This window comes from Petaurus breviceps, unplaced genomic scaffold, assembly GCF_028583685.1.
Source record: "Petaurus breviceps papuanus isolate PSGF00001 unplaced genomic scaffold, PetGlider_PUasm1.0 115, whole genome shotgun sequence".
Taxonomy (NCBI): Eukaryota; Metazoa; Chordata; class Mammalia; order Diprotodontia; family Petauridae; genus Petaurus; species Petaurus breviceps.
In genome coordinates this window covers 1,869,162-1,896,421 of record NW_027185612.1, presented here as the reverse complement: position 1 = coordinate 1,896,421, position 27,260 = coordinate 1,869,162, and the positions used below count along the sequence as shown (strand labels likewise).

The 27,260-nt window shown below is 39.5% G+C and overlaps 1 protein-coding gene across 1 annotated transcript in view; it reads left to right on the top strand.

Moving 5' to 3' along the window:
* The first annotated feature begins 819 nt into the window (after nt 1-819).
* The window catches only part of LOC138158618 (uncharacterized), a 38,146-nt gene continuing 11,705 nt past the window's right edge, over nt 820-27,260 (top strand). The window contains exons 1-6 of the mRNA XM_069084717.1: nt 820-874; nt 1,693-2,331; nt 5,768-6,680; nt 9,564-9,631; nt 16,233-16,461; nt 23,981-24,054. Coding sequence (XP_068940818.1) covers nt 1,704-2,331; nt 5,768-6,680; nt 9,564-9,631; nt 16,233-16,461; nt 23,981-24,054 — 1,912 coding nt within the window. The 5' untranslated portion in view covers nt 820-874; nt 1,693-1,703. The remainder of the gene's footprint in view (nt 875-1,692; nt 2,332-5,767; nt 6,681-9,563; nt 9,632-16,232; nt 16,462-23,980; nt 24,055-27,260) is intronic.

Sequence of the window (27,260 nt, the reverse complement as noted above, 5' to 3'; positions counted from 1 at the left end):
GGAAGGTAACATAGATCTCCATCTACTCTGCTAAGTCCCTCATTTTACAGGTGAGGAAAATGAGGCCCAGGGAGATTACTTAATCACTTGGTAATGTGTTGTGAGTCACACAGACAGTAAGTGGTAAAGTCAGGATTTTCACTCAGATCCTGAGATTCCTCATCCTAGAGTTTTTGTACCCTGATGTACTGTCTCTAATAATAGATTCTCAATAGACTCTGACTGACTGAATCATTGTGGTCTCTCTGAGTCCCTTGGCCAGCTATTTCCTTAAGTTCTTCCATTTCTCTTATATCCAATTTCTTTTCCTACTTCCTCAGCTTTTTGTAGATTGATTAGATCTTCGAACTCTGGGAGCAGGGTGAGAAGAAAGAGGCAGAAGGGCTTTAAAGAAGCCCCCACTCCAACAGTCTTTGGCCAAGAGTCATTGGCAAGACATAGTCTTAGACCCTAGGTGTTCACCAGGAACAGGATGAAGTGTGTACCCAACAGGGAGATCAGCACTTTGCCTTCAGGAAACCTGTCTTTAGAATTAATGGAAAAAATTGCAGAGATTCTAGAAAAGGGAGATAACCCCTGCAGGGGAGAAGGGATCATGAGAAAGAATGTACACTCTAGGGCAGGGGATCCTTTTTGGTAGTCTGATGGAGCCTATTGACCACTTCATATAATTTTCTTTTAGTGCATATAATAAAATACATAGGAATACAAAGGAAGCTGATTAGATTGAAAAATAACTCTAAAAATATTTTTCAAAATGTTCACAGATCTTCATTTTCTTCAATATTTCTCAGGATCAGTATTCCTTTTGTTCCAGGTACATTGCATCAAGTCAAGTCAAGTCCAATTAAGTCAAGTCAAGTCAAGTCAACAGGTATGTTCTGTGTTCTCCATTATAAATCCTCCAGGGAACAAACGAATGCTCTAATTTCTTTGTCTATGACTAATTAAAACATAGACAATGAAGAAATAACCCCCCTTGCTCTCATCCTTAATGACAATGAACTCAGATTAGTTGCCTAGATGTCCTGATCTCTTATTCCCATACTGACTCCTATTCTCCATAAGGAGAAGCTTGACCCATCTGAACTCATAGACTCTACTGAAATTTAATGCATTAGACCCAGTCCAATATCAACCATCCTGGGATAAAAACCTACCAGACTGTGTCCATTGTCTGTCACAACATTCCATCTGTCTAATTCAAACAGTGTTATGACACCCCATTGCTCAATGGAGACAATAGGTTATCCATCTCAAGGCTCCCTGAAGCCTAATCCTTGACAGGTGTCACCCCAAATGGCCAATTGAAAGGTTTCCCTATGCCAATAAAGAGGAAAAACAGTAGGTATGTCTACCTGTGAGATGCCTTGTTACCTAGTTTTTTTCCTTTTGGAAATATCAGGTAAATTCCCAAAAGGTTCAGTAGGTTACATGGGTTTCTTCCCTCCCCCTTCCAAAAAAAGGGTGTACTAGAGCCAGTAGAAAAGAAATTAAAATTTTCCTCATGACACTTTAGAGACCCTTTTTGACTGTGAGATTCTAGGATTCACCTACTCTCATGGCCTCTGTTTTGACCATGGTGAAATGAGGTCCCCTTGTCAGGTCCTAAGTTGTGCCTAAATCCTGCTAACCCCTATTGCTATTGGCAGGAAAAGACTATTGATTAACATGTCTATTTTACCCCAACAGGGTCTGGGCACATGATAGAGCCCAAGCAGGACAAAGAGATAGATGAATTGAGGATTCTTCTTGTGGGGAAACATGGTTCAGGGAAAAGTGCCGCAGGAAACAGCATCCTGGCCAGGTGTGTGTTTGAGTCCAGACTCAGTGAGCAGCCAGTGACCCAAGTGTGCAGGACAGAGCAGCGGATCTGGAGACACAGAAAAGTCATGCTCATTGACACTCCAGATATCTTTTCCCAGATGGACTCCCAGAAAGAGCTCTGCCATCTCTCCTCTCTGTGCTCCCCAGGCCTGCATGCCCTCCTCCTAGTGACCCCTCTGGGCTCCTACACAGAGGAAGATGAGACAGTGGTGAGGAACATCAAGGAGCTTTTTGGAGAAGAAGCTCTGAGGAGACATGTGATCATCCTGTTCACCCGGAAAGAAGACCTGGCAGGCAGGGACCTGATGGAGTTCATAAAGACTGCAGATAAACCTCTTCAGAAAGTCATTAGGAACTGTGGATTTCAGTACTATGCCTTCAATTATCGACTCACAGGAGAGGAAGAAGAACTCCAAGTGAATGGGCTTCTGGAGAAGATCGACAAAATGGTGCACGAGAATGGAGACCAACTTTGTAGCTTTGGGAAGGCTACCATTAGCCCTGGTAGGAAAATGAAATGAAGCAACTCTAGAGAATGGGGGCTGAGGGGAGAGGGAGGACTGGAAGGAATGTACAAATGTTCCCAAATGAAGCCTTTTTCCTTCTAACTTTTCACCAACCTTTTCTTTCCCATTGTCCTCTTAGGATCTATCTCCTACAGTTTGGCATTTCATTTTATCCTGCCCTTGATTGTTTTGTTGTCACGTTTTGTGGGTCAATCTCATTTCCCCACTAGAGTTCAAACTCCTTGAGGGAAAATCCATGGTCTATGCCCCTCTCAGTGCTCCACAGTAACCAGTACCATGTCTCACATATAGGACCAGAGGTTAAGTGTTGGAAGGTAATATAGATCTCCATCTACTCTGCTAAGTCCCTCATTTTATAGGTGAAGAAAATGAGGCCCAGGGAGATTAATTAATCACTTGGTAATGTGTTGTGAGTCACACATAGTAAGTGAGTCAAGATATGCAGCGAGGTCTGAGATTCCTCATCCTAGAGTCTTTAATAATGATTCTCTATAGGCTCTGACTGGCTGAATTATTGTGATATCTCTGAGTTCCTTTGCCAACTATTCCTCTAAGTTATTCTATTTCTCTTTTATACAATTCCTTTTCCTTTTTCCTCATCTTTTTTTGTATTGGTTAGATCTTCTGACTCTGGGTGAAGAGTGAGAAGAAAGGCAGAAGGGCTTTAAAGATGCCCTGACTCCAGCAACCTTTGGCCAAGTGTCATTGGCAAGACATAGTCTTAGACCCTAGGTGTGCTCCAGGAACAGGATGAAGATTTTCCCCAAGAGGGAGGTCAGCACTTCACCTTCAGGAACTCTGTCTTTGGAATGGATGGAAAAACTTGCAGAGAATCTAGAGAATGAAGATAACTTCCACAGTGAAGAAGGGATGATGAGAAAGAATGTACATCCTTGGGCAGGGGATCACTTTTGATGGAACCTATTGATCACCTCACATAATATTCTTTTAATGTATATAATAAAATACATAGGAACACCTAGGAAGCTGATTAGATTGAAAAATATCTCTCAAAATATTTTTTAAATGTTCACAGATCCTAGGTGAACAACTCCTGTTCTAGAGAGAAATGGCCAGATCTTCATGTTCTTCAATATTTTTCAGTATCCTGGATCGTAATTTCCACTCCCATGATTGAATTGAATGAAATCTTTTCCCTTCTCTGGTTTCACTTTTCTCATCTTTCACATGCAAAAATTGGGTCCAATCTAACTCTAATAGTCTCTATATCATATGATTTTTTTGATCCACCAACATTGTACATTTTACTGACTTTAGTTTAGCTTGTGACTAGTCAAGTTTATCCATTTCAATCTCTGCTTTTTCTGCACACTTGCACCAGAGTAGGGCTAATTCTTTCCTGGTGGCTCTTAATTCTCTTGGCTAACTTCCAGAATAATTTCTTGTACACTTATCACATGCACAATGGTCCCAGGTCTGAAGTCTATCTTGGGAGAGATAAAATACACACAGATAGAGAAAATAGCATGCAATAAAAAAGTGCCATAATAGGGAACACAGATTATAAGTGTCATAAAGAGAACACAGAAAGGAATGATCACTATTGTTTACTGGTTGGGGGAAACTTTACATAAGAAGCTCACTTATAGTTATCATTAGGTCTCAAATGGTAGTCAGGATTTGGACAGAGTATAGGGAGACTTTAGGAGGTAAATTCATTCAGGTTCAGGGGAGTCACATGAACAGAGAGGCATTACGTTTTCAGGGGAACTCTAGGAGGTTTCACTGACCAGAGTGGAAGGATAGAATTTCTGAAGTAGCTATGCTAGACCTAAATCTTTGAAGGACTTGACTTTGGACTTCATTTGATATACAAAAGAGTAATTTTCATTTCTAGGGCAGAGAATGACCTGGTGAAAGCAGTGTTTGAGAAAGCAATATTTTCTATAACCTCTTTGACTATGATACAGTCAGGATGGGGACCAGTAACAACAACAACAGCAACAATAGTCACAATGATAATTTGCATTCAAAAGTGAAAAAAAGGAAAAATCAGCAGCTTAATAATGTTCTTCTAAGGATTCTACAAAAGAAGTCATTCTTAAGGAGACATTTAGTATATGAAAAATAGGATGAGCATGAGGAAAAACACAGAAGAATGCATGCACAGAAAATGATTCACTTCTAAGTCCCCAAACTTAAAGAACTCAAATTTTCTTTGTCACTTACAGTGACAGTTTGCATTATGATGACTGAAAGTGCATTATGAATCACCAATGAATTTAATTTTTTCAGTACATTTCCGTCTGAAGTACTTCTTAGAGCATTTCATTGTTAGAGAACTGAGAATTCTTTGATGAGACACACACCATATAATTGTTAACATGTTGTCAAAGAAAAACATCAATACTATACTCCATGTTTTAGGCACATGTCTACAAGAAACAATTTCAATTAATGACTCATCTAAATCCAAACTTTTCTAGCTTAGAGAAAGAAAAGTTCAAACTACCATAGTTCCTGCCTTTCCCCAACCCCCATCTCCTTTGACATCACTCTGCCCCAAGAACATTGAGGTAACAATTACAGAAATTTTGAAAATGGAAAATGTCACAAAATAACAAAACAATTTTTTGGGATCACTGTTCTGCCCCATCTAATTGGCTGAGAGTGATTTAATAATTTGGAATTGCCCTGGAAAACCACCCTCAATTCCTACTCCCAGGCTCTTTGCCTTTGACCTTGGTAGATACATTATCGAAGGCAAATGTCTAGAAACCATTTTGTACTATGGAAAATATTATTTCTTAATATTTTCAGTTGAACTGAAAAGTAGTTTTAAAATCTGCTTCCACAAGGTAAATCAGGATGCCAATTTACCCTAGATATCATTGTCCCATTCATTCTCTTCCCATAACATCAATAACAGAATATAAACAGATGTGATCATGATGGTATCAAACATCATCTTAATGGGGTCAACCATACTGATTCAGAATCTGCTGTAAAGCTGTTTAGTCAGTTGTCTAAGGTGCCAATCATCCTTATGGAATTTACTAAGCATGTAATGCTGTTTCCCTGACTATATTGGGTCAGTCAGTCAATAAGCGTTTATTAATTGCCTACTATGTCAGGGTGCTCTGCTAAGCACTGGGGATGTATAAAGAAGTGTAAGACATCCTGCACCTTCAGGAAGTTAATAATCCAATGATAACTCACATTGGGTAAGGTATAAGACAGATCAGAAATTTTCATGATGGAGAGGGAATTAGTGCAGGGCTTAAAGGAATGGGAAGGCCATCTTGATTTCCCATGGTCCAACTGTTAAACAGATCAATGACAGCTGCTTGACTTTTGTTTTTCAATATGAGTTGGCTAAAGGCAACAGAGGAAAGGGATGTTTAAATCCTTCAGAATTCTGACCCTCTCATTTTCACGTTGGTGCTTTCCAGATCCAAGGATGCCGAGAGAGCTGAGGCTCATCCTTGTAGGGAAGATGGGAAGCGGGAAGAGTGCTACTGGAAATAGCATCCTTGGCAAGAAAGCCTTTACATCTGAGCTCAGTTCCAGGCCAGTGACTGAGAGCTGCCAGAGAGAGAGCAGAGAATGGCATGGAAGAACACTTGTTGTCATTGACACCCCAGATATCTTTTCCTCTGTAACCCAAATAAATAAGGATCTGGAGATCTGTCGCTGTATGGCCCTCTCTTCCCCAGGGCCTCATGCCCTACTCCTGGTGATCCAGTTGGGCCGTTACACCAATGAGGACAAGGAGGCCCTCAGGCGCATCCAGGAGATATTTGGAGTGGGGATCTTGTCTCACACCATCCTAGTCTTCACCAGGAAAGAAGACTTAGGGGAAGAAACTCTGAAGGAATACTTAAAAGAAACAAAGAACAAAAGCTTGGTCTGGCTGAATGTGGTGTGTAGAGGATTTCACTGTGGTTTCAACAACAAAATTGAAGGGGAGGGACAGGAGGCCCAACTGATGGAACTGATGGAGATGGTAGATGGGGTTCTTTGGGAAAATGACTTCCGCTGCTACTCAAATGAGGTATATGACTATATCCGGGAAAATATCCAGCAGTTAAGAGAGGAGCTGGGAGAAGAATCAATAGGCCAGAGCCAGGATTCTAAGGGAGCTGTCTGCAAGGAGAATATGGCATCAGCAGAGTCAGATCAAGACTTCTCTGCCCTAGAGCGTCTGATGAGCATTCAGAGGAAATATGAGCAGCATCAACAATCAGTACTGATGAAGGAGTCAGAGACCCCTTGGTTGGATGGCAACTCATATTGGGGCAAGTTTCTGGGCCAGTTTCTGGGCCACTTTCGTCTGGGCCAGTTTCCCAGTCAGGTTCCTCTTTAGTGATTTTCTCTCTTCTGCCAGTCATGGACTGGTTGACTGGACTCAGGCACATGATAGAGAGGAAGGAAGTCAGAGACAGGAGCCTGAAACCCCAACTGCCAATCCTAACTCTGCCACTGACTAGTTCTATGGCTAGAACAAGTCACTTCATCTGGCCCAACTGGCTCCTTTGGTAAATGAGAAAACAAGTCCGAAGAGGTGATCTCTGTGGTTCCTTCCAGCTCTAGTCTCCCATGACGTCGTCATTGGAAAAGTCTCCAAGACACTGTGATCCCCATTGTTCTAACCTAGATGGGAAAAATTACAATGTGTGTAGGTTCCTTTAAATTAGTATCATTACAGTTCTCAGAACTCTACTGGCTTGTGTCATAGAGGGAATTCCTTAAAGATAAAGCATGTAGTAGATGACTTGTGAGTCTTCTAAATCTGAGATTCTGTGAACCTTATTTTATAGATGGTGAAACTGAGGCTTAATGAAAGACAAAGAGATCTCTAAGAGTTATAAAGTGAATCCAAGAAAGTATCTTTCTGAGGCTAGATCAGCTGACTCTTGTAGAAATTCATCATTACAATTCTCCCCCACCTTGACCTCCCCACCCTGGGTATAGATGTTCCATCTCCCTCAAAGCAGGCAATACTGGCATAGAAAAGAACACACCCAGTATTTCTTTATATTCTCTTTATGCCAGGAGAAAAGTGCCACACATGATGAACTCTCTCAGGGACCCACCTTCTTGGACTGTACCACCTGAGCATAACTACAAATCCCATCTCCCAATCTCACTTCAGACCCACACTCTCTTCAATTCACAGAAATTATGACTGGTTCTTCCCAAAATATACGATCTCTTTTCTCATTGTCTGCTGCTTCTAATTATCCTGGCTATTGTTATGTAGGTTGAGCCTAATGGGATCACAAAATGTCAGAATCTCTGAGCTGAAAGGCCCTCAGAGGGCTGGCTAGACAAGTACCTCCTTCACAATATCCCTAGCAAACAGTCACCGTCTAGTCTTCACTTGAAGATCTCCAGCAATGGAGAGCTCACCTGTCTATTAAAGAACCTTTCTCTTATACTTTGGGACATAGAAGAGGAATCCAGGCCTTACTAGCGTTCTACTCTACTCTTGAATGGTTTTTGAGGTTTATTAAAGCTTGAAAGAAAATTTAATAGCCTGGAGCTAGTTATCAGATAGGAGGATGAGAATTGAAAGGATAAATGAAATGGTTAAATTAAAAAAAAAAATGTACCTGTGTTTGGGCCCAGCGTCAGAGAGACTCAGTGGGATATGTTGACAATGCATAGGAATATCTTATCTGTGCTTTTATGTGGAGAAAAGGAAAGGAGAATTCAATCACCTTAACTCAGTTACAAATAAGGAGTAGAAGCCTTCTAATGACAGGGCTGAGAAAGAGAATGCATAGCCTCTTTTGTTCTCCAGCCAGGAGGAAGGTTCCATTTCTACCAATGCGCCCCTTGTTTCTTCTATATCAATTCTTCCTTTCATGTCTCACTGGTATGAGATAATTACCCTTTTTATCTCTCCCTACACAGTTTTATATTTTAGAATCAGCCCATCACATACAGTTCAATCTAAGCCTTTCTTTCAAACTACCTGAATAGTGATGACATTCTTGAGAGTTCTAATAACAGTTTCATATAAAAGAAGTAAAGAGTTTGACCTTATTGAGTCCCTTATAATTAGTCTTTAATGTTTACCTTATATTTCTCTTTGATCTCATATATTTATTTTTCCTTTATGTTCTGCTCTTTTTATCACAAGTACCTGAAAGTCTTTAAATTCTTTAAATATCCATTTTTTCCCCCTTTCAGGATTTTACTGAACTTTGCTGGATAAGTTACCCTTGGTCACAACCCCAGCTCTTTTGCACTATGAAAAATAGCTTCAATGTAGAAGCTGCTAGGTCTTGTATAATCTTGATTGTACCTCTGTGATATTAATTTTTTTCTTGTTGCCTTCAATATTTTCTCCTTAACCTGGGACCTTTGGAACTTAACTATGATACTCCTTTAAGTTTTCCTCCTGGGATCTATTTTAGGTAATGATCGGTGGATTTTTGCTTTACCTGTTTGTTTTAGAACTTCAGTGCAATTTTCTGCAATAATTTCTTGTAATACTATGTCAATTTTCCTTTTTTGATCACAATTTTCAGGTAATCCTACAACTCTTATATTTTCTCTCCTTGACCTCTTCTCCAGATCAGTTATTTTTTTGATGAGATGTTTCACATTTTCTTTTATTTTTTTTAAATTATTTTTATTATTATTTCTTGGTGTCTTATGCTTTACTTATACTTCAGACAATTTCGCCTTGCCCAATTCTAGTTTTCAGGGAAATATTTTTTTTCCTTAAATTTTTGATTCTATATTTCTAGTTGGCTGACTTTCTTTTCATAATTTTATTAATTTTCTTGGATTGATTTTATTATTTTTCTTAAATTTTCCTTGATCTTTCTTATTTGATTCTGAAAGTCCCCTTTAAGCTCTTCCAAGAACTTTTTGGGCTTTTGGTCATTTGATATTTCTCATTGAAAAAAGAGTGGCTTTTTTTTTTTTTTAGTTCCTCTATTTTGTGATTATGAACTCACATATTCTCTGTCCCCATAGAGATATTAATGATTGGATTCTTTCTCTTTTGCTCATTCATTTTTGTTTTGTTTCATTTTGTTTCATTTGTTTCATTATTATTATAAGCAAATGCTAGTGGGGAACGATGCCCCTAGCCTCAGGTCCTTCTTACTATTATTTTCTGAACTCTGTCCCAGGGCCAAACCTTGGGTACTTCTCTCTACTCTAGTCCATGGCTAGGGCTCACAGTCACACTATCCTACAAACACCTGCTCCCTATCCTCCCTCTTGCAGCTGTGAACTGCAACTGTCCTCTCTGCCCTGGAACTGCAACCAGCAACTCTGCTCTCCTGCAAGTGCCTGTAAGTAGTAGGGTCCCTGTCCCTTTGTTATCACACTCACCAGGCATATTCTAGGACCACATCTGGTTAATACTGCTGTTCTTGGCATCCCTTGATAGTGGAAGGTCCTTCAGTCTTCTACTCAGCCATCAACCCCCACATTATCCTTGAGGTGGTTTGAGTAAGGACCTCAGTGTTGGCCGTGTTGTTAGAATGCAAATCAAAAAGACTATTTTATGGAAAATTCCCACAGGGCAAGCATTCACATGGTGGTCTGAAAAAGCAATACAAGGACACTCTCAAAGTCTCTCTTAAGAAGTTTTGAACTGATTGTGACATGGGAGATGCTGGTGCAAAGCTGCTCAGCATGGCATGCCCACATCAGAAAAGGTGCTGTGCTCTATGAGCAAAGTAGAATTGAAAGAGCTCAAAGGAAACACAAGATGTACAATTTTAGAGAATCCACTCTAAATGTTTACACGAACTATTTGAGCCCGACACGTGGTAGAGAATTCCAAGCTTGTAGTGTTCTGATTAACCACAGTTGGACACATTGAAACTTAAAGTCTAGCATAGCCCACAGCTCATTTTGATCCTCTTCAAGAAGGAAAGACAACAACCAACCAATCCTTGAGGTGAAAGTCTCTGAGGCTGAGGCTGCTTCCCAGCCCAGCTGCCCCCAGGGCTTATTGTTTGCGGATTCAGTGAAGGTGGCTAAGAGGTGTTTGCACTTTACTCAGGCCAAACCTCCACCCCCGGAGGTCAAGTCTTACCTAGGATCTTCTTCAGTTGTCTTAGGAGGACACTTGCTTTAACCTTTTACCCTAACTTGCTTATCTCTGCTGATCTGCATTCACTTTAAGGCAATATTCTGTCTTTTTTTGTGTGTGTAGGAAATTTGGAGAGCCTAAAATTTTCTGACCTACTCCATTATGTTCCCAGAACCCTCTTAAAGAGATGAATTTTTGGTATGGTGCTGAGGGGTAGCTTGGTGGCCCAGTGGCTAACACCCTGGGCTTGGAATCAGGAAGACTCATCTTCATGAATTCAAATGTGGCCTCAGACACTTAATAGCTATATGACCCTGGGCAAATCACTTCACCTTATTTGCCCCAGTTCCTCACTTTCAAATGAGCTCGAGAAGGAAATGGCAAAGCATTCCAGTATCTTTGCTAAGAAAACTCCAATTAAGGTCACCAAGAGTTGGACATGACTGAAAACAATTAACATAGACTGATTTTTGACATGCTGCTGGAGTGGATATGAGAATGTGTCCAAAAGACTGCCATGCAGGCAGCTCAGTTCTTTTCCTTTTCTTGATGGTGAGCAAGGAGGATGAGTTGATATGAGCCTCTTCTAGGCAAGAGATGGACCTGAGCCCATCTCTAACCCAAAGCTCCTGTGAAGCTAAGAGTTTCCCAGTCATGCTATTGCTGAGAAAAAGGTGTAGCAATAGGGGTAGTGCCTCCTTCTGCCAGCTACCTAGCTCCCACCTGGTTTCATGAGGCTTATATCCTTTGCCTCTTAGTATTTTCTTGCTCTTAGGTGAAGGACTATTAGACCGCAATCTTGTGAACTTCGAAAGGTTGGGAGAGGAAGTCACCAAAAGCCTGGGAGCTGGACTCCATGTCATATTTTGCAGACAAATGAGGTTGGTGGGGAACAGAGTCCTGAGTGAGAAGTGTTTGACTGGCATAGCAGTTGTTCTAATGGAGGGAGTAACCACAATTTATCCATTGGCTTCACCATTCACAAGTGAACTTAGGGGTGAAAATGTTTAGTATAAACTGCTTTGAGGTTAAGGCCACTCTTCCCAAGAACAGAGCTATTATACGGAAGAGTATTGAGAAGAAATGTTTTCTAATTTCTGTCCTTGCTATACCTTCTCAGTAAATATCTTCATAAACGTTATCTGATATTAATTGGTTAGATGATTTCATGTTCAGTCGTTTCAGTCATGGCAACACTTTGTGACCCCATTTGGGGTTCTCTTGGAAAAGATACTGGAGAAGTTTGCCATTTAACTGCAGCTAAAACATCATAAGCAAAATAGGAGAACACGGAAGAGTTTACTTGTCAGATCTATGGATAAGGGAAGAATTTGGGACCAAAGAATAGAGAGAGAGCATTATATGTAAAATGGATAATTTTGATTACATCAAACTAAAAAGTTTTTTGCACAAAGGAAACCAATGGAAACAAGATTAGAATGGAAGCTACAAACCGAGAGAAAAAAATCTTTGCAACAAATTTTTCTGATATAGGTCTCATTTCTCAAATATATGGAGAACTCAGTCAAATTTATAAGACTAGGAGTCATTGACCAATTGATAAATGATCAAAGGATATTTTCAAGAAAAAAGTCCCAAAGCTATTTATAGTCATATGAAAAAATTCTCTAAATCACTATTGATTAGAGAAATGGAATTTAAAACAACTCTAAGGTATCGCTTCACACCTATGAGACTGACTAATGTGACACAAAAGTATAATGATAAATGTGGGAGGGGATGTGGAACAGTAGGGACATTAATGCAGTTTTGGTGGAGTTGTGAACTGATCCAACCATACTGGAAAGCAAAGGGTTATAAAATTGTGTATACCTGTGGTCTGTATCCTAAAGACATTTTAAAAAAGAAAAAGGACCTGTATATATATATATATATATGTATTTTTTTTTACATATAAATATTTATAGCAGGTCTTTTTGTGATTGCAAAGAACCGGAAAAGGAGGGGATGCTTTTACTGCATCTACTGATATAATCATAAGATTTTATTAGTTTCATTACTGATATAATTAATTATGTTAATAGTTTTTCTGATGTTAAGCCATACCTGCATTTCTGGTATATAGCCAGGTTGGTCATAATGTGTAATCTTTGTAATATCTTGTTGATTGTTGTAATCTTTTAGCTAGTATTTTATTTAGAATTTTTGCATCCCTATTCATTAATGAAATTGGTCTATAATTTCTCTGATTTTACTCTTCCTGGTTTAGGTGTCATTATCATATTTGTTCCATAAATGGAGTTTGTTTGGGTCCCTTCTTTGCATATTATTCCAAATAATTTCTGTTATATTGGAATTAGTTGATCTTTTAATGTTTGATAGAATTCTCTTATAAATGCATCTGGAACTGGTGCCTTTTTTTTTGGAAGCTCATTTATAGTATGTTTCATTTATTGTTTTTAAATAAGTCTATTTAGGTGGAAGGGACAGTGTGAGTTCCAAGCACCTCTTGACTCATGGGAAATCAGGAACTGCCTTGGGGCCTCTTGGTTCAGAGGCTGCTCAGTGCTGGTGGGAGATGAGGAGGTGCTGAGGGCCACAGTCCAGTTTCAGGTTCAGGAGGACGTCTCTCACGAGACTGCCTGCTCACTGAGCAGCAGCTGATATGGCTGGTTCAGCCCCCCTCCATTGGTTCACCTTCTCCAGGCACAAGGAATTCATGTCTGAATCATGCTCTCTATATAAGGAGCCAGCTTTCTTCCTCTTAGCAGACTTCCTCTGTGAGCCCCACCATCTTCAAATAAACTATAAGTCATTTCTCTCCCTGGTCTCTGGTCTCTTCAATCCCTCCTGAGAATAAAACCTAGGGCTGGCCCTTAGGTTGGCAAAGGTAGTGGCTGCTTACAGCTGGCACCTGAACGTGGGGCCGAAGAAGAACGCCAGGATCACTCCGGTGCTCCCCAAGATACTCGGGTTATGAACATCCCTGCTTCCAGTGGCTCCATCATGGATACCTGAGCAAAAGTTTGTGTGGTGACCAGGACCAACAAAGGTCTCGGAGAATAGTGAGTATAAAAATGGGACAAAAAACGACTATAGTGAGACCAGGAGAGAGAGAAACTTTTTTCAGGGTCTTATACCACCTAGTAAGAGATGCCTTTGGAGGATATGGGAGGGAGGTCCGTCAAATGGGTCCATCCCTTCCTAGTGAAGGTGGCTCAAGCAGGAATCCATCCCCAGAGAGAAAGGAAGAACGTAATCTTTTCAACCCTGGGCAAAAGAGGTGGAGACGTGAGTCATTTCCATTCAAGGTGCTAAAGCAATTAAAAGAGTCTGTCCCTAAGTACAGCCCCACCTCACTATTTGTATTCGTTTTTGTAAAGCCTTGGCTTAGGCGATACTGACGCTGGACAAGTTGTGTTCTGGATGGCAGAATTTACAGAACAATTTTAGGCTGCTTGCCACAAGGTTAGCTCCGGGGCCTAATATGCAAATTGTCTTCCAACAACTGATTGGCACAGTCCCTCAGGCTGACATTGCTTACGGTAGCAGCTGGGTTTCACTGAGGGAGTTTATTTGAATATTTCTCCCTGTGCCCATTAGGCTTGGAGCAGAATTCCAGTTACAAAGGCTAAAGGAAACTGTTTCAAATTCAGGAAGCCAGGGCATTTCGAGAAGGATTGTGCGACCGGGAGATTCCAGGAGCAGGAGGAGGGCGTGGCCGATCTCGCACACCCTGTGGCAGGAACTGACTTTCACATTCCTTTCCTGCTCATTCCTCCAGCTACCACTTATTCCTTGGCTTTCCTGGTGCATAGATAAAGGCAGCCCCATTGCTAGTCTTATTAGAATACCCCTTGCATGTAGAAGAGAAAGAAACAAGGAGCAAAGGTGCAGCTTAAACATGTCAAAACATCCATTGATTTGGCACATAAAGTTTCACCCTTTAGGATAAATACAGACTGGGACCTCTAGGGAAAAGCTTTCAGCAGTTTTAGGGCTAAAAGAGTCACCAAGCTAAGTGGTAGATGAGGGACTAAAAACAATAAGCAGGTGAGCCCGGTCTTGGTAGAAACTGGGAATATTATCTAAGACTGTTAAAAAGAACGGTAAAAGAAAATTGGGAACCAGCCAAGAGACAGAGGAGTGAGAGATTTATGGAAAAAGGACTCTAGTATTTCACATTTCTGCCCTTTTTTCTATGGAATATGTTAATGATATGTTTAACATTAGAAAAGAAAGTGTCAAAGGAGGCTCCAAACATTTGGAGTAATTTAGCTGTCTCTTAGAAACAGATAAAAGGAAAAGTGTCAGTAAGTCTTTCCTGGCCTGGAGTGCCAAGCAACTGTTTGATTTTTTCAGGAGATCTCCTACTGTTTCTGTAAGCTTTTGGATCCATTCTATTATTTTCTGTATCTCTGTTTTGTTTATGTGTTTTTGTGGGAATGAGTGAGAGTAATTTGTCATTCTGTAAGATTTAAAATGCAGCTGGACTTCAACTTTCCTAGGCTTAAGGTTTTTAAAAGCTTAATGATCTCTTTCTTGAACTCAACTTTGGCCAAGTTGGATGTGGACAAGGAGATAAGATAAGGGACTTTGCCCCTCAGATCAAAGTGGCAAACAGATGAGCATTTCACCCTTTCCTGCATCACCTATTAGAGAAAAAAATTTGTGTATTAGAATGGGGCTAAAAATCAATTTGAACTTATTAACACTAAAGTACAAATCATAATTGGCTGAAAACATTTTTACAAAATTCATTAAAGCCTCTCCTCCCAGATTAGGCTAAAAGAGAGCACTAAAGATTAATAGGGAATTTAAGCTACCCTCCCCAATCTGACAAAAGGGAGGAAACACAATAAATTTATCAAAGACCCCACTGGCAACAGCCCTGAGGCACCCTGAAGCCCACACCTTTAAGCAAGCAGGTAGACTTCTCCAATTCAAACCCTTATGTCCACTATCAAGATCTGCAGCCTTGAGGAGAGGAGAAAAACCTCTGCACTTGATAAGTTCAATTTTTTTCATTAGTTTTGCTAGTGATGATTTGAAAATAAAATTGATGTCATAATGTCATGTGGGGATCATTATAAGCCAAAAATAGTGTTAGATAAGCAAATTTTAAATTTGAATTTTGTTGGAACTAAAAGATAGAGAAAAAGTTTGTGTAAAAACAGTTATGTCACTTAACGTTTTATAATGTTTATATATGCTATATAGGAATTCAGTTATTTACATCTTTACCTGTAGTTAAAAGATTACAACTAAAATAATTTGGCTATTACTTATGGAAATTATTACCTAAGTTACTTTATTGTTTAAATGCTAAAGCCTAAAATTGATTACTATATGTAGAAAGGAGGAAACTAGTGAAAAAAACTTTATTTGGATTAGTTCTTCTATAAGCCAGAGGTTATCACTGAGAGCAACTCAACTGTCTGGCCTTCAGGCAGTACAGTGGGTAAATGTCCGAAAAGACAGACTTGACTCCTGGATAGCTACTCAGCCAGGCTGGGCAGAGCTCTTAGCCTTTGGAGATCTACAAGGAGGCAGTAGCTTAAGAGCACTGTCCTTAAGAACAAATTGGCCATGGACAGAACATGGCATTAATGGAACCCATCAATGGCCCAAATGTTTTCACTGATGCTGTGGTTCATGGCTGTTCATCCATATATTCTCTGCTCTACCCTCCCTTCCCCCCACTACAACTAAATGTCAAATGGGCCAATTGTACTATAAAAAACTATCTCAGAAAACAAAAACGGAGAGACAGATGTATAAGACAATTGTCTGATGCAAAGGCAGGTTTTGTGGAGAACACCTGCTGGTAATTGGGAGGGCCCCTGTGCCCTTATAACCTGGGGGGCCAGGGTATGCTTGTATTTCCACAGGTCAAGGTCACCAGTGGGTTCTTGCAAAAGCTATCCCAGTTATCAGTGACTCCAAAGAGGAAGAGGAAACGACCATCCCTACGGCAGTGGAGACCACACAAGATGAATCACCAAGAGATGTTGCCTTCACCATGCTCTCCATCTCACCACCTGCTCATGTGGAACAACACAGATGGCCCAGTGATGTTGGAGCCACCCTGGCTGAGGGTGGTAGCTCTGGGGGGAGGAGGTCGTTGACCTGGAATTGGCTTACACAATGTTTGGAATACAGGGGACGCCCTGTAATTCCTCTCTTCCCCATTGTATGGGGGAAGCCCAGTTTGTAAAACCCACTCTTTTGCTAGAGACTTGTGCCACTCACTGGAGGACTTGCAACGACAAAGCACAGTGAGCTCCAACCTTGGCACCTGACAGACTCTGTTCCTCTGCCCGTGTGGGTACCCCAGAAGGGCCACTCTTGGATGGGACTTTGGAAAGTGATGGGAGTTATGGGACAATCTTATAACCTCCTCTATTTCTCTTATGTCTGTATGAACTATTTGTGGAGGACCCAGCTAAGAATGTGTGTAAAATATTGAGGGATCTCACCAAAGCCATGGTGGCCCTGGGAGATGAAATAGCGGTGGGCACATTATTGTTTTGTGACCCTCCTCTGCTTGGCTAAAATGTTTTATAACAACTTAGCAATGATTCAGGCTGATACTCCAAAAACAAAAAGGGGGAATTGGTAGGGACAGTGTGAGTTCCAAGTGCCTCTTGTCTCATGAGAAATCAGGAACTGCCTCGGGGCCTCTTGGTTCAGAGGCTGCTCAGTGCTGGTGGGAGATGAGGAGGTGCTGAGGGCCACAGTCCAGTTTCGGGCATCTCTCACAGGACTGCTGGCTTGATGAGCAGCAGCTGACAAGGAGCCAGCTTTCTTCCTCCTGGTAGCTGCCTGTGAGCACCACCATCTTCAAATAAACTATAAGTCATTTCTCTCCCTCCCCTCTGGTATCTTCAATCCCTCCTGAGAACACAACCTAGGGCTGGCCCTTAGTTTGGAAAAGGTAGTGGCTGCTTACATTTAGGTAAGCTATTTCCTTTTCTGCCAATCTGGCCAAGTTATATATTTGTCAATATACTTCAATTTTACATAAATTGTTAAATTTAGGAAGTATATAATTGGGCAAAATAACTATAATTCCTCTAATCTTTGTTAGTGGAATATTTATGCTTTTCATTTTTAATACTAGAGATTTTGTCTTTTAAAAAATCAAATTAACCCATGGTTTATCAATTTTATTTTTTCATGGAATGAACTTCATGTTGTATTTATTAATTCAATGTTTTTTTAACCTCAATTTTATTAATCTCACCTTTAATTTTTATAATTTCTAACAGTGTTTAATTGGGGATTTTAGTTTGTTCTTCTAGCTTTTTAATTTACACACCCGCTCTTTCTCTATTTTATTGATGTAAGCATATAGAAATATAAATTTTCCTCTGAGCACTGCTTTTTACTGTATCCCATAGGTTTTGATAGGTTGTCTCATTATTGTCATTCTCTTTAATGAAATTATTGATTGTTTCTATGATTTGTTCTTGTTTTGTTTTGTTTTTTGGAGGGCAATTGTAGTTAAGTGACTTGCCCAAAGTCACATGGCTAGTTTTTGTGTTAAGTGTCTGAGGCCGGATTTGAACTCAGGGCCTCTTGACTCCAGGGCCCGTACTCTATTCACTGTGCCACCTACCCTTGCCCTATGATTTGTTCTTAAACCCACTCATTCTTATGATTCATTTGCTTAATCTCCAGTTAGTTTTTAATTTATGTTTCCATGTTTTTTTTATTAAATATAATTTTTATTGCATTGTGATCTGAAAAGGATACTTTTAATATTTCTATTTTTCTGCTTTGAATTATAATTTTTTTGCCCTAATATATAGTTAATCTTTGTAAAGGTACTATGAACCACTGAGAAAAGGTGTATTCCTTTCTATTTCTATTGAACTTTTTTTTCCAGATAGCTATACTATCTAGCATATAAAAAATTCTATTCACTTCCTTGACTTCTTTCTTATTTAATTTTTGGATAGATTCATCTAGTTCTGAGAATGGACGATTAAAGTCCCCCTCTATTATAGTACTACTTTCTATCTCTACCTGTAATTAATTTAACTTCTCTTTTAAAAATTTAGATGCTACAGTACTTGGTGGATATATGTTCCATATGAATATTGCTTTATTGTCTATAGTACCTTTTATCAAAATTTAGTTACTCTGATCATCTTTTAAAATTAAATTTATTTTAGCCATTTAGTCATTTATCTGAGATCATAATGAATATGCTTGCCTTTTTTTTTGCATCAGCTGAAGCATAACAAATTCTACTCCAACTTTCCATTGCAACTCTGTTATGTGTCTCATTCTTAAATGTGTTTCTTGTAAAGAACATATTGTTGACCTAAATGTCATTACTTTTTTGTTTAGAGTATAAAAGCTGACAAGTCTGTGTGGAGGAGGAAAAGATACTGCTTTGGCCTCTTATCATTTTTTATTTTATTTTATTTTTTTGGATTGATGTCCTTGATGTTGTAGGGGACTCTGTAAGAGATTCTCTGCTACCAAACAATGATGTGGGTTCTTTTGTACAGAAATATTTAAGATGGGACAGTCCAAAATGTAATGAATGAGTTCCTCTCCAATACTTTATGTTAGTGACAGACTTAATATTAGCCTGACTTTGATGTATTGCAATAAAACAGGGAACTATTAAAAAAAGAACATATTGTTGAATTCTGATATTTAATCCATTTTGCTTTCTGTTTCCATTTTATGGTTGAGTATCCCATTTACATTCAAAGTTAAAATTATTATTTATGAATTTCCCTCCATCTCATTTTTACTCACTATTGTCCTTTTCAGTCTCTCTTTTTACTCTATTCCAGTTGCCTTATCTCCTTTTCTTCCTTTTCTTTTCCTTGTTGTATCCACCTCTCTAAGAGTCCCTCCTTTATCTTTCCCTCCCCCTCCTAAATCTTAACTAGGAAGGAAACTGGGTTCATACCTTTCTAAAAGTCTTTCTCATTTTCTCCCATCAACCTCCTAAAACTTAATCTACACATCTTACTAAAAATTCCCCCCCACCCTGCCCCTAGTCCTCTCATCCCTCCAGATATATATGCTGTTTCCTCTTCAACCCAGAATCCCTGAGGGTAATGTTCCAACATTACCAGTTCTCCACCTGCTTCTCCTGTATCAGTTCTTCCTTTCACACTTCATTTTTATGAGACAATTGCTTCTTTTCATCTTTCTCTACCCAGTTTTGTTTTTTGGAATCACCCCATCATATACAACTCAGGCTAATCTTCCTTCCAAACTACTCTAGTAATAATGACATTTTAAAGAATATTGGTAACATTTTCATATATAAGAAATACACAGTTTGACTTTAATGAGTCCTTTATAATTAGTCCTCAATGTTTTCTTTATATTTCTTCTGGATCTTTTATATAAATTTTTTCCATTGAGTTATGATCTTTTTGTCATAAATCCTTGAAAGATGTTTTAATATTTCACTTCATGCTATTGCTTTTCAATAAAGTATCCATTTGTAAAAGCTAACTAATATTAATTGACTAAAGGGACAACCATCACTGGGTTAATCAGTGGTATATGGAAGATGTTTATAGTAATTGTGAGACTGATATTGGGGAGAATATTCTGGAATGGAGGTGTCTCAAACCAACAGCATTTTGAAGATATCCCTAACCACTTATGGTAACCTCCAGAATCCTGAGGAGGAGATTTAGATAACCAGCCTTGAACTAGGGGAACTGACTTGTTTGGCTGTCCCCCATGCCTGGAATGCTCTCCTTCATCTCTATCTACTGGTCTCCCCATAATTCTTTAACTTCAACTAAAATCTCATCTTCTCCAAGAAGCCTTTGCAACCCCTCTTAATTCTAGTGCCTTCCTTCTCATAATTATTTCCTATTTATTCTGTATACAGCTTGTTTGTACATATTTGTTTGCTTCAGCTCTCTCCCATTAGATTGTGAGCTCCTTGGGATCAAGAACTGTCATTTACCTCTTTTTGTATTCCCATTGATTAGCGCATTACCTGGCACATAGTAGATCAGATGTTTGATTGAATGAGAGTGAGAGCTATATGTGAAAGTAAAAAGATCCAGCAGAGCAAAAGAAATGGCTACACCATGCCCAAATAGGACAATGTCTCTAACTGAGCCAGTAAAGTTGTGGCCCTCGGGATACCTGAAATTATATTGAGATTGGCAGGTCCTGAGGGGATTGCTACAAAGGAATTGGAATCTGTAAATAATAAACCAAACAAAAAAGGTTATGGTTTACATGGAATCTAAAAAAAGCAGAATATATTAATGTTTCTTCATCATTGTTCCACAGGGGCAGGGTACTAGCTAGGGAAAAGGGCCAAGTTGGTAATCAAGGAAACTGGGTTCAATCAGGTATGCTGCTTACAGGCTTAAGACCCCGGGGCAAATCTTGCTATGCCTCCCCTTTTTCTCTATAAATCTTTAAATTGGATTTGATGATCTGTAATGTCAGCTTCAGCAATAAATTCTATAATCCCAAGATTCTACTGACTAATGACAATTACTGTACAGAAGTATCCATAGAGCAAAGAAGGGCAATTCCTTCTCCAATCACAGAAAGACATTTCCCTAAAGAACATCCCACTACTTTTTTTTTTTCCATTTTGGAGGGCAATTGGGATTAAGTAACTCACCCAAGGTCACACAGCTAGGTATTTGCTAAGTGTCTGAGGTCGAATCCGAACTCAGGTCTTCCTGACTCCAAGGCCTGCGCTCTACTCACTTCGCCACCTAGCTGCCCCGATCCCACTACTTTTTGCAGTAGCAACAAACTAGGAACAAGTTTCCCATTAATTGGGGAATAGCTAAACATATGGTGAAAGATGAATGAATAGAATATTACTGTGCTATAGGAAACAGTGGTGAATAGGGAATTATAATTTTCATATTTATTGATGTGAAACATAATAAATATACTAATAGACTGGGAGTCAGACAGTTTGAAATGGTTAATCAAACCGTTGATAACATTCCCACCATCATTGCATTCTTGTGCCTATGTACCTTAAATGAAGTGAATCAAAGATTGTAGAACCTGTTCCCATAGAACTCTAGCTCTATACGCTGGAGGTGGGGTGGTGGTCATGGAACCCCAAAGATATGAGTGGGGTACACTCTCTGTCTGCACCCTCTGTGAAGACTCCTCAGAATGAGGAGAAGGGAGAGAAACTACCTCGAAACTAGACACAGATATTTGCAAGACTGGACAGACCTGAGTACTGAGTTTCCTAGGAAATTACACAACCTAGGACCCTTCCCCCCTTCTCTTGCTGTCAACCAGCCCTAAGCCCTTCAGGAATTTTAGGAATCTCTTAGAGCCTTTTCCCCTTCTTCACTTGGGCTTTTGCCAAATAAGGATAGGTACATTTAGTGTAGATACCCCCTATTTCCTTGTTCTTTGTAAGCCTTCTTTCCTGCCACTGAGAGATAGTGGTGGGCTTCTTTGTTCCTTATCTTTGGAGGATATTTTGTGCCCAAACTGTAAGCCCGCCTCTCAGCCAATGGGAGAAGGGACATTGGTGGTAGGGGGCTTGATCATATTAGGGTATAAATTCTTGTTCCGGCTTCTGTAACACTCCTCATTGTGTGACTGGTGGAAAGGATTCCTTCTTCTCATGAGAACTGAATAAAACTCCTGTTCTTTCCTCAAGATACCTCTGACTTTTAATTTTTTTTGTGGGGGGGGGGTAGGGGATTTTTGGGATCCCCATACCCTTCACAGACTTGATTCCATAATTACTGTATTGTGGGGTTTGTGGGTTTGTCATGGGAAACCTCTTTGGTTCTGGGATAATGATTGTTTGTAATCCACCTGTCCCCTCTACCCTGCTTCCCATTGTGATTTGTATATATAATCTCTGTCTTCACTTCAGCAATTCTGATCAGAATTCCTGATTTGCAAATCTGCTTCTGGTAATGAAATGAATGAATTAATTACTGATTACTGGCACTTTGTCTCTGTTCTGCTGTTGGGTCATTCTCAGGTTTGAGACTGGCTCAGTAAAATCCTGTTAAAATGGTCACAATCCAGAGAAGCATGAAAATACAGAAACTGATACAAAGGGGAAATGAGAAACAGGAAAAAAAAAACCTTAATAACTACACCAAAGTAAATGGAAATAACAACTATCACAAAGGAATTAAAGCTGAGTAATATAAAATGATGAATAACAAGTTTGACCTGAAAAAGATAACAAGAGGTCAATGTTCACAGGTGTGGAACATGAGATATGACATTTTTTTTTCCAATATGTGGATTGGTTTGGATGAATTTCTTTGCCTCCTTCTTCCTCTGTTTCTTTCTTTCTTTTTTTTAATGCATATGTCTTAAGGGTTTGCTCTCAGGCACAGAGAGGGGAAAGAGGGTTTGGAGACAAGGACATGTAGGTGATGAAAACAGAAAAGATATCAATAAAAATATCTTTTTTTAACAAGAACCTACTGCTATATTTGACCTAATCCCAAACTCATGAAATTAGCTTCTGATCTGTAATTTCCTCTCCTGAATGAAAGTGCTCCTGGCCTTGTCAGCCCTGAGATCTTCTTTGCTTTCCTACTGGAGCAATCTGCAATTTGAAAGCAATTGCCATTCTAATTTAGCCATTAGTCTCTAGAAAGTTTATGAATTGTCCCCCCAAGGCCCGCTTTCTCTTGATTTTTACAGACCAAATTCTTGGTTTTAACCTGGAAAGCTGAGCTCTTCACCCTACTCCCCCCACTCCCCATCCCAGGCTCTAGATCAGTGATGAGGATACCCAGACACCCTCTGAGGCTCAGTCTGGGCAGCCAGCCAACCATTCAGACTTTCTCTTTCTTTCTTCAATGGATCTTTTCCCTAAAGCACTAGGGGTAATTAGGGGCAAAGGGCAGTCCTTTTCTCCTGGCCTTCTCGGGCTGACTCTATGGCTCCCCTATGCACTGAGTAAAAGCTGCCATTTATATTCTGGTATAAAGCGGATCAGGGCAGCTACCCATGTGTACTATCCTCAGGATCATCAAGGAAGTGTAGATTTAGTACTTTGTGGGACCTTCCCTTATTTTACAGATGAGGAAACTGAGACCCAGGGAGGGCCAGTGATTTGAGGCCTCACAGCTTGCAAATGTCAAGGGTAGGATTTGATTCCACATCTTTATAGTCCAAAACTCTGTCCTTATGAAATTGCCGATTCTGTTCATACCTGTCTAAGACCAACTTTCCTTTGCTCTCCTTCAAAGATTCATTTGTAAGAAAAAAACCATATGCAAATTCAGAAATAACACACAGCGTAAGGCTCTTAGCAGCATGTATACAAGAAAACGGACTCTGAGCTGACTAGCTGTGTGACCCTGGGCAAAATCACCTTACCCCATTTGCCTCAGTTTCCTCATCTGTAAAATGAGCTGGAGAAGAAAATGGAAAAACATTCCAGTATCTCTGCCAAGAAAACCCCAAATGGGGTCATGAAAAATTGGATACGACTGAACAACAACAAGAAGGCCTTGAAGAGATCACCCCATCATCCAGAAACACTGCTGATCTTTTCATCACATGTTAGAAGGCTTCATTATAGCATACTGCCCCAGGAGGGCTCCAGAGTTCATTGGTTAAGGCCACTCCCTGAGCATTGTGAAGGATAAATAACTTTTGGTTTTGGAAGCAAAAGTGAAAGAAACAGCTCAGATTGCTTTACCAGGCCAGTGGAGAAGACTGTTCCTCCCTCTCTGGGAGAAGGTAAGCCTGTTTTGGGGCTGGGTAATAGCAGAGGACCTTGGGAGAGATTTGGTGGGTTAGGGGAGCCAGGGGAGGGAACACTGGAAGAAAAGGAGCAGGGATTTTGGGATTTGGGATTGTGAGAAGGGTGGGTAAGTTTAATGTACATTTTTGGTTAATTTGTCAGTCTATATCTTCCTATTTAATAATTTTCCTTCACTGTACATTAATGAAGGGAAAGGTCCATGTTACAATGATTTTTAGAAAAAAATGTTTTCACCATGAGTGCCCTTCCCCTGAATGATTTTTTCCTAGGACTGTATATATTCACTGGTGCCCTATACAGATTATAAATATGGATAGAATTTTGGACTAGGAAGATGTGGATTCAAATCCTACCCCAGACATTTGCAAGCTGTGAGACCTCAAGTCACAGGGCCTCCCTGGGCCTTCCTTATCCATAAAACAAGGGATTTGGATTTGATAATCTCGAAGGTCCTATCAAGTACTAAATCTATATGTCCATGATGATCCCAAATATAGTATAAATAAGTAGCAGTAGATGAGGGCTTCCTGCTCAGTATCATCCCAGAATCTAAATGGTAGCTTTACTCAATGCACAGGAGAGCCACAGAGCTTCTATTTCTCTGAATACCCAGTTTTTACCCTGGAGGATTATACTCAGTTTTGCTTGGTAGGTTATTGTTGGTTGTAATCCTTGTAATCCTTTCAGAATATCATATTTTAAGCCCTCTGCTCCTTCAGCATGGAAACTGCTACATCTTCTGTGTTTCTGACTGTAGCTCCATGGTATTTCAATTGTTTCTTTCTGGCTACTTTGGAATTTGCCTATAATATTCATAGGAATTTTCATTTTGGATTTCTTTCACAAAAAATCTGTGGATTCTTTCAATTTCTGTTTTACCCTTTGGACCTAAGAAATCAGGTAATTTTCCCTTACAATTTCTTAAAAGATGATGTCTAGCCTCTTTTATTTTTTTGTTGTGATTTTCAGGAAATCCAATGATTCTTAACTGTTTTGTCTTTGATCTATTTTCTGGGTCAGTTGTTTTTCCAATGAGCTATCTCACATTTTCTTTTATTTTTTCCTCCATTCTTTTGACTTTGTATTATTGTGTCTTAACATGTCATGGAGTCAATAGCTTCCACTTCCCCAATTTTAATTTTTTAGGAATTATTTTCTCAGTGAACTTTAGTTACCATCTCCTCCCCATTTAGCCAGTTCTTCTCTTTAAAGAGTTCTTTTCTTCAGTTAATTTTTGTATTTTCTTTTCCATTTAATTTCCTCTGCTTTTAAAGGCACTTTTTTCCTCAAGTGAATTCTTGTACCGTTAGGTCAAAACTTTTTTTTTTTTTTTGCTTTTTGGGCAGGGCAATTGGGGTTAAGTGACTTGCCCGAGGTCACATGGCTAATTTTTTTGTGTTATGTGTCTGAGGCTGGATTTGAACTCAGGTCCTCCTGACTCCAGCACCAGTGCTCTATTCACTGTGCCACCTAGTTGCCCCACAATACTTTAAAAAAAATGTTTTCTTCAATTTTTTGTCCCTCTTTTACCAAGCTATTAATTTTTTTTTTTTTACAATTTTCTTGCAACATTCTCATTGTTTTTTGAATTTCCCCTCTATCAACTCTTTTTTTTTAAAATTTGTTGGCCTTGGGTCCAATTACCATTTTTCTTTGAGGCTTTGCTTCCAACTGTTTTTGCATTATTTTATTTATTTTTTTTTTCCTAAAGCAGGACTCATTTTATTTCTCCTTAACCCACCCCTTTTAACAGACTTTTCCAGACCTTATCTTGGTCAAGGAAAACACCATCCTTCCCATCACCAAACTTCAGAACTGTAGTTCAATACTGGTTTTCTCAATTTCTCTCATCTTACATTTTGGTAAAAATTCTGTTAGCAAATCTTGCTATTTCTTTTTTAAAATTTTTAATTTGTTTATTTTGGGTTTTCAATATTCATTTCCACAAGATTTTGAGTTACAAATTTTCTCCCCATCTTTCCCCACCCCAAAATAGCAAGCCTGCTGAATACCCTTCCCCCAATCTGCTCTCTCTTATATCCTCTCCCATTCTCCCTCTGACTTTCTAGGAGGGCAAGATAGATATCTATCCCATAGTACCTACATATCTTGTTTCCAGTTGCATGTAAACATTTTTTTCCTTCTCTTTTCTCTTTCTCTTTTAACATTTGTTTTTAAAACTTTGATTTCCAGATTCTTTCCCTTCTTCCCTCATCAACCACCACTACTGGGAAGACAAACAATTCAATATATGTTTACATGTGTAGTTACACAAAACTTTTCCATAGTAGATATAGTATGAAAGACTAACTATATTTCCCTCCATCGTATCCTGCCCCACACTTTTTCTATTTTTACCTTTGGCCCTGTCCCTTTTCAAAAGTGTTTGCTTCTAACTACCCTCTCGCCCAATCTGCTCTCCCCTCTATCAACCCCTCTCTTATCTCTTATCCCCTTCCCCTCTGTTTTCCTGTAGGGTAAGATACCCATTTGAATGTGTTTGTTATTCCCTCCTTAAGCCAAATTCAATGAGGGTAAGGTTAACCCATTTTCTCTTTCACCTTCCTGTTCTTCCCCTCCATTGTAACAGTTTTCTCTTGCCTCTTTTATATGAGATAATTTACCCTATTCTATCTCTCCTTATCTCCTTCTCTCATTATATTCCTCTCTCACCTCTTGTAATGTAATGCCAAGGAAAGGCAATTTCCCAAGGTTCAGAATACCAGCATAGGTGCTCTCCATTTTATTCAGTGACCAACCAAGAACAGAGAAGATCAAAACATGACATCATTCAAAATACAGCATTTACTAAGTGTGATTAAATAATCTCCAAGTACTACCCCACCCCAGGACCTTCCAATCATTCAATCAATTACAAAGTCTCTGTTTCTCCACCCCTAGGCTATACCTTAATTAAGTCCACCACAAAGCCCCTCTTCTCAAATGGAGATTAGTTCCCAAACATAAGGTCAAAAGTTCCCCACCCCTGGATCACAATTGAATCTACCCCAGAGTTACATCAAGTTTAAACACAGGACTTAATACCCAAATGGAAGTCTTTTCTTCATCTTGACATGAGGCAAGTTCTCAGCAATCTTAGTTCCTGGGGAGACAAGGCTTAGCAAGGCCATAAGATACATTGCCAATCCCTTCATGAATTTATCCTCTGTCTGTAGAACAG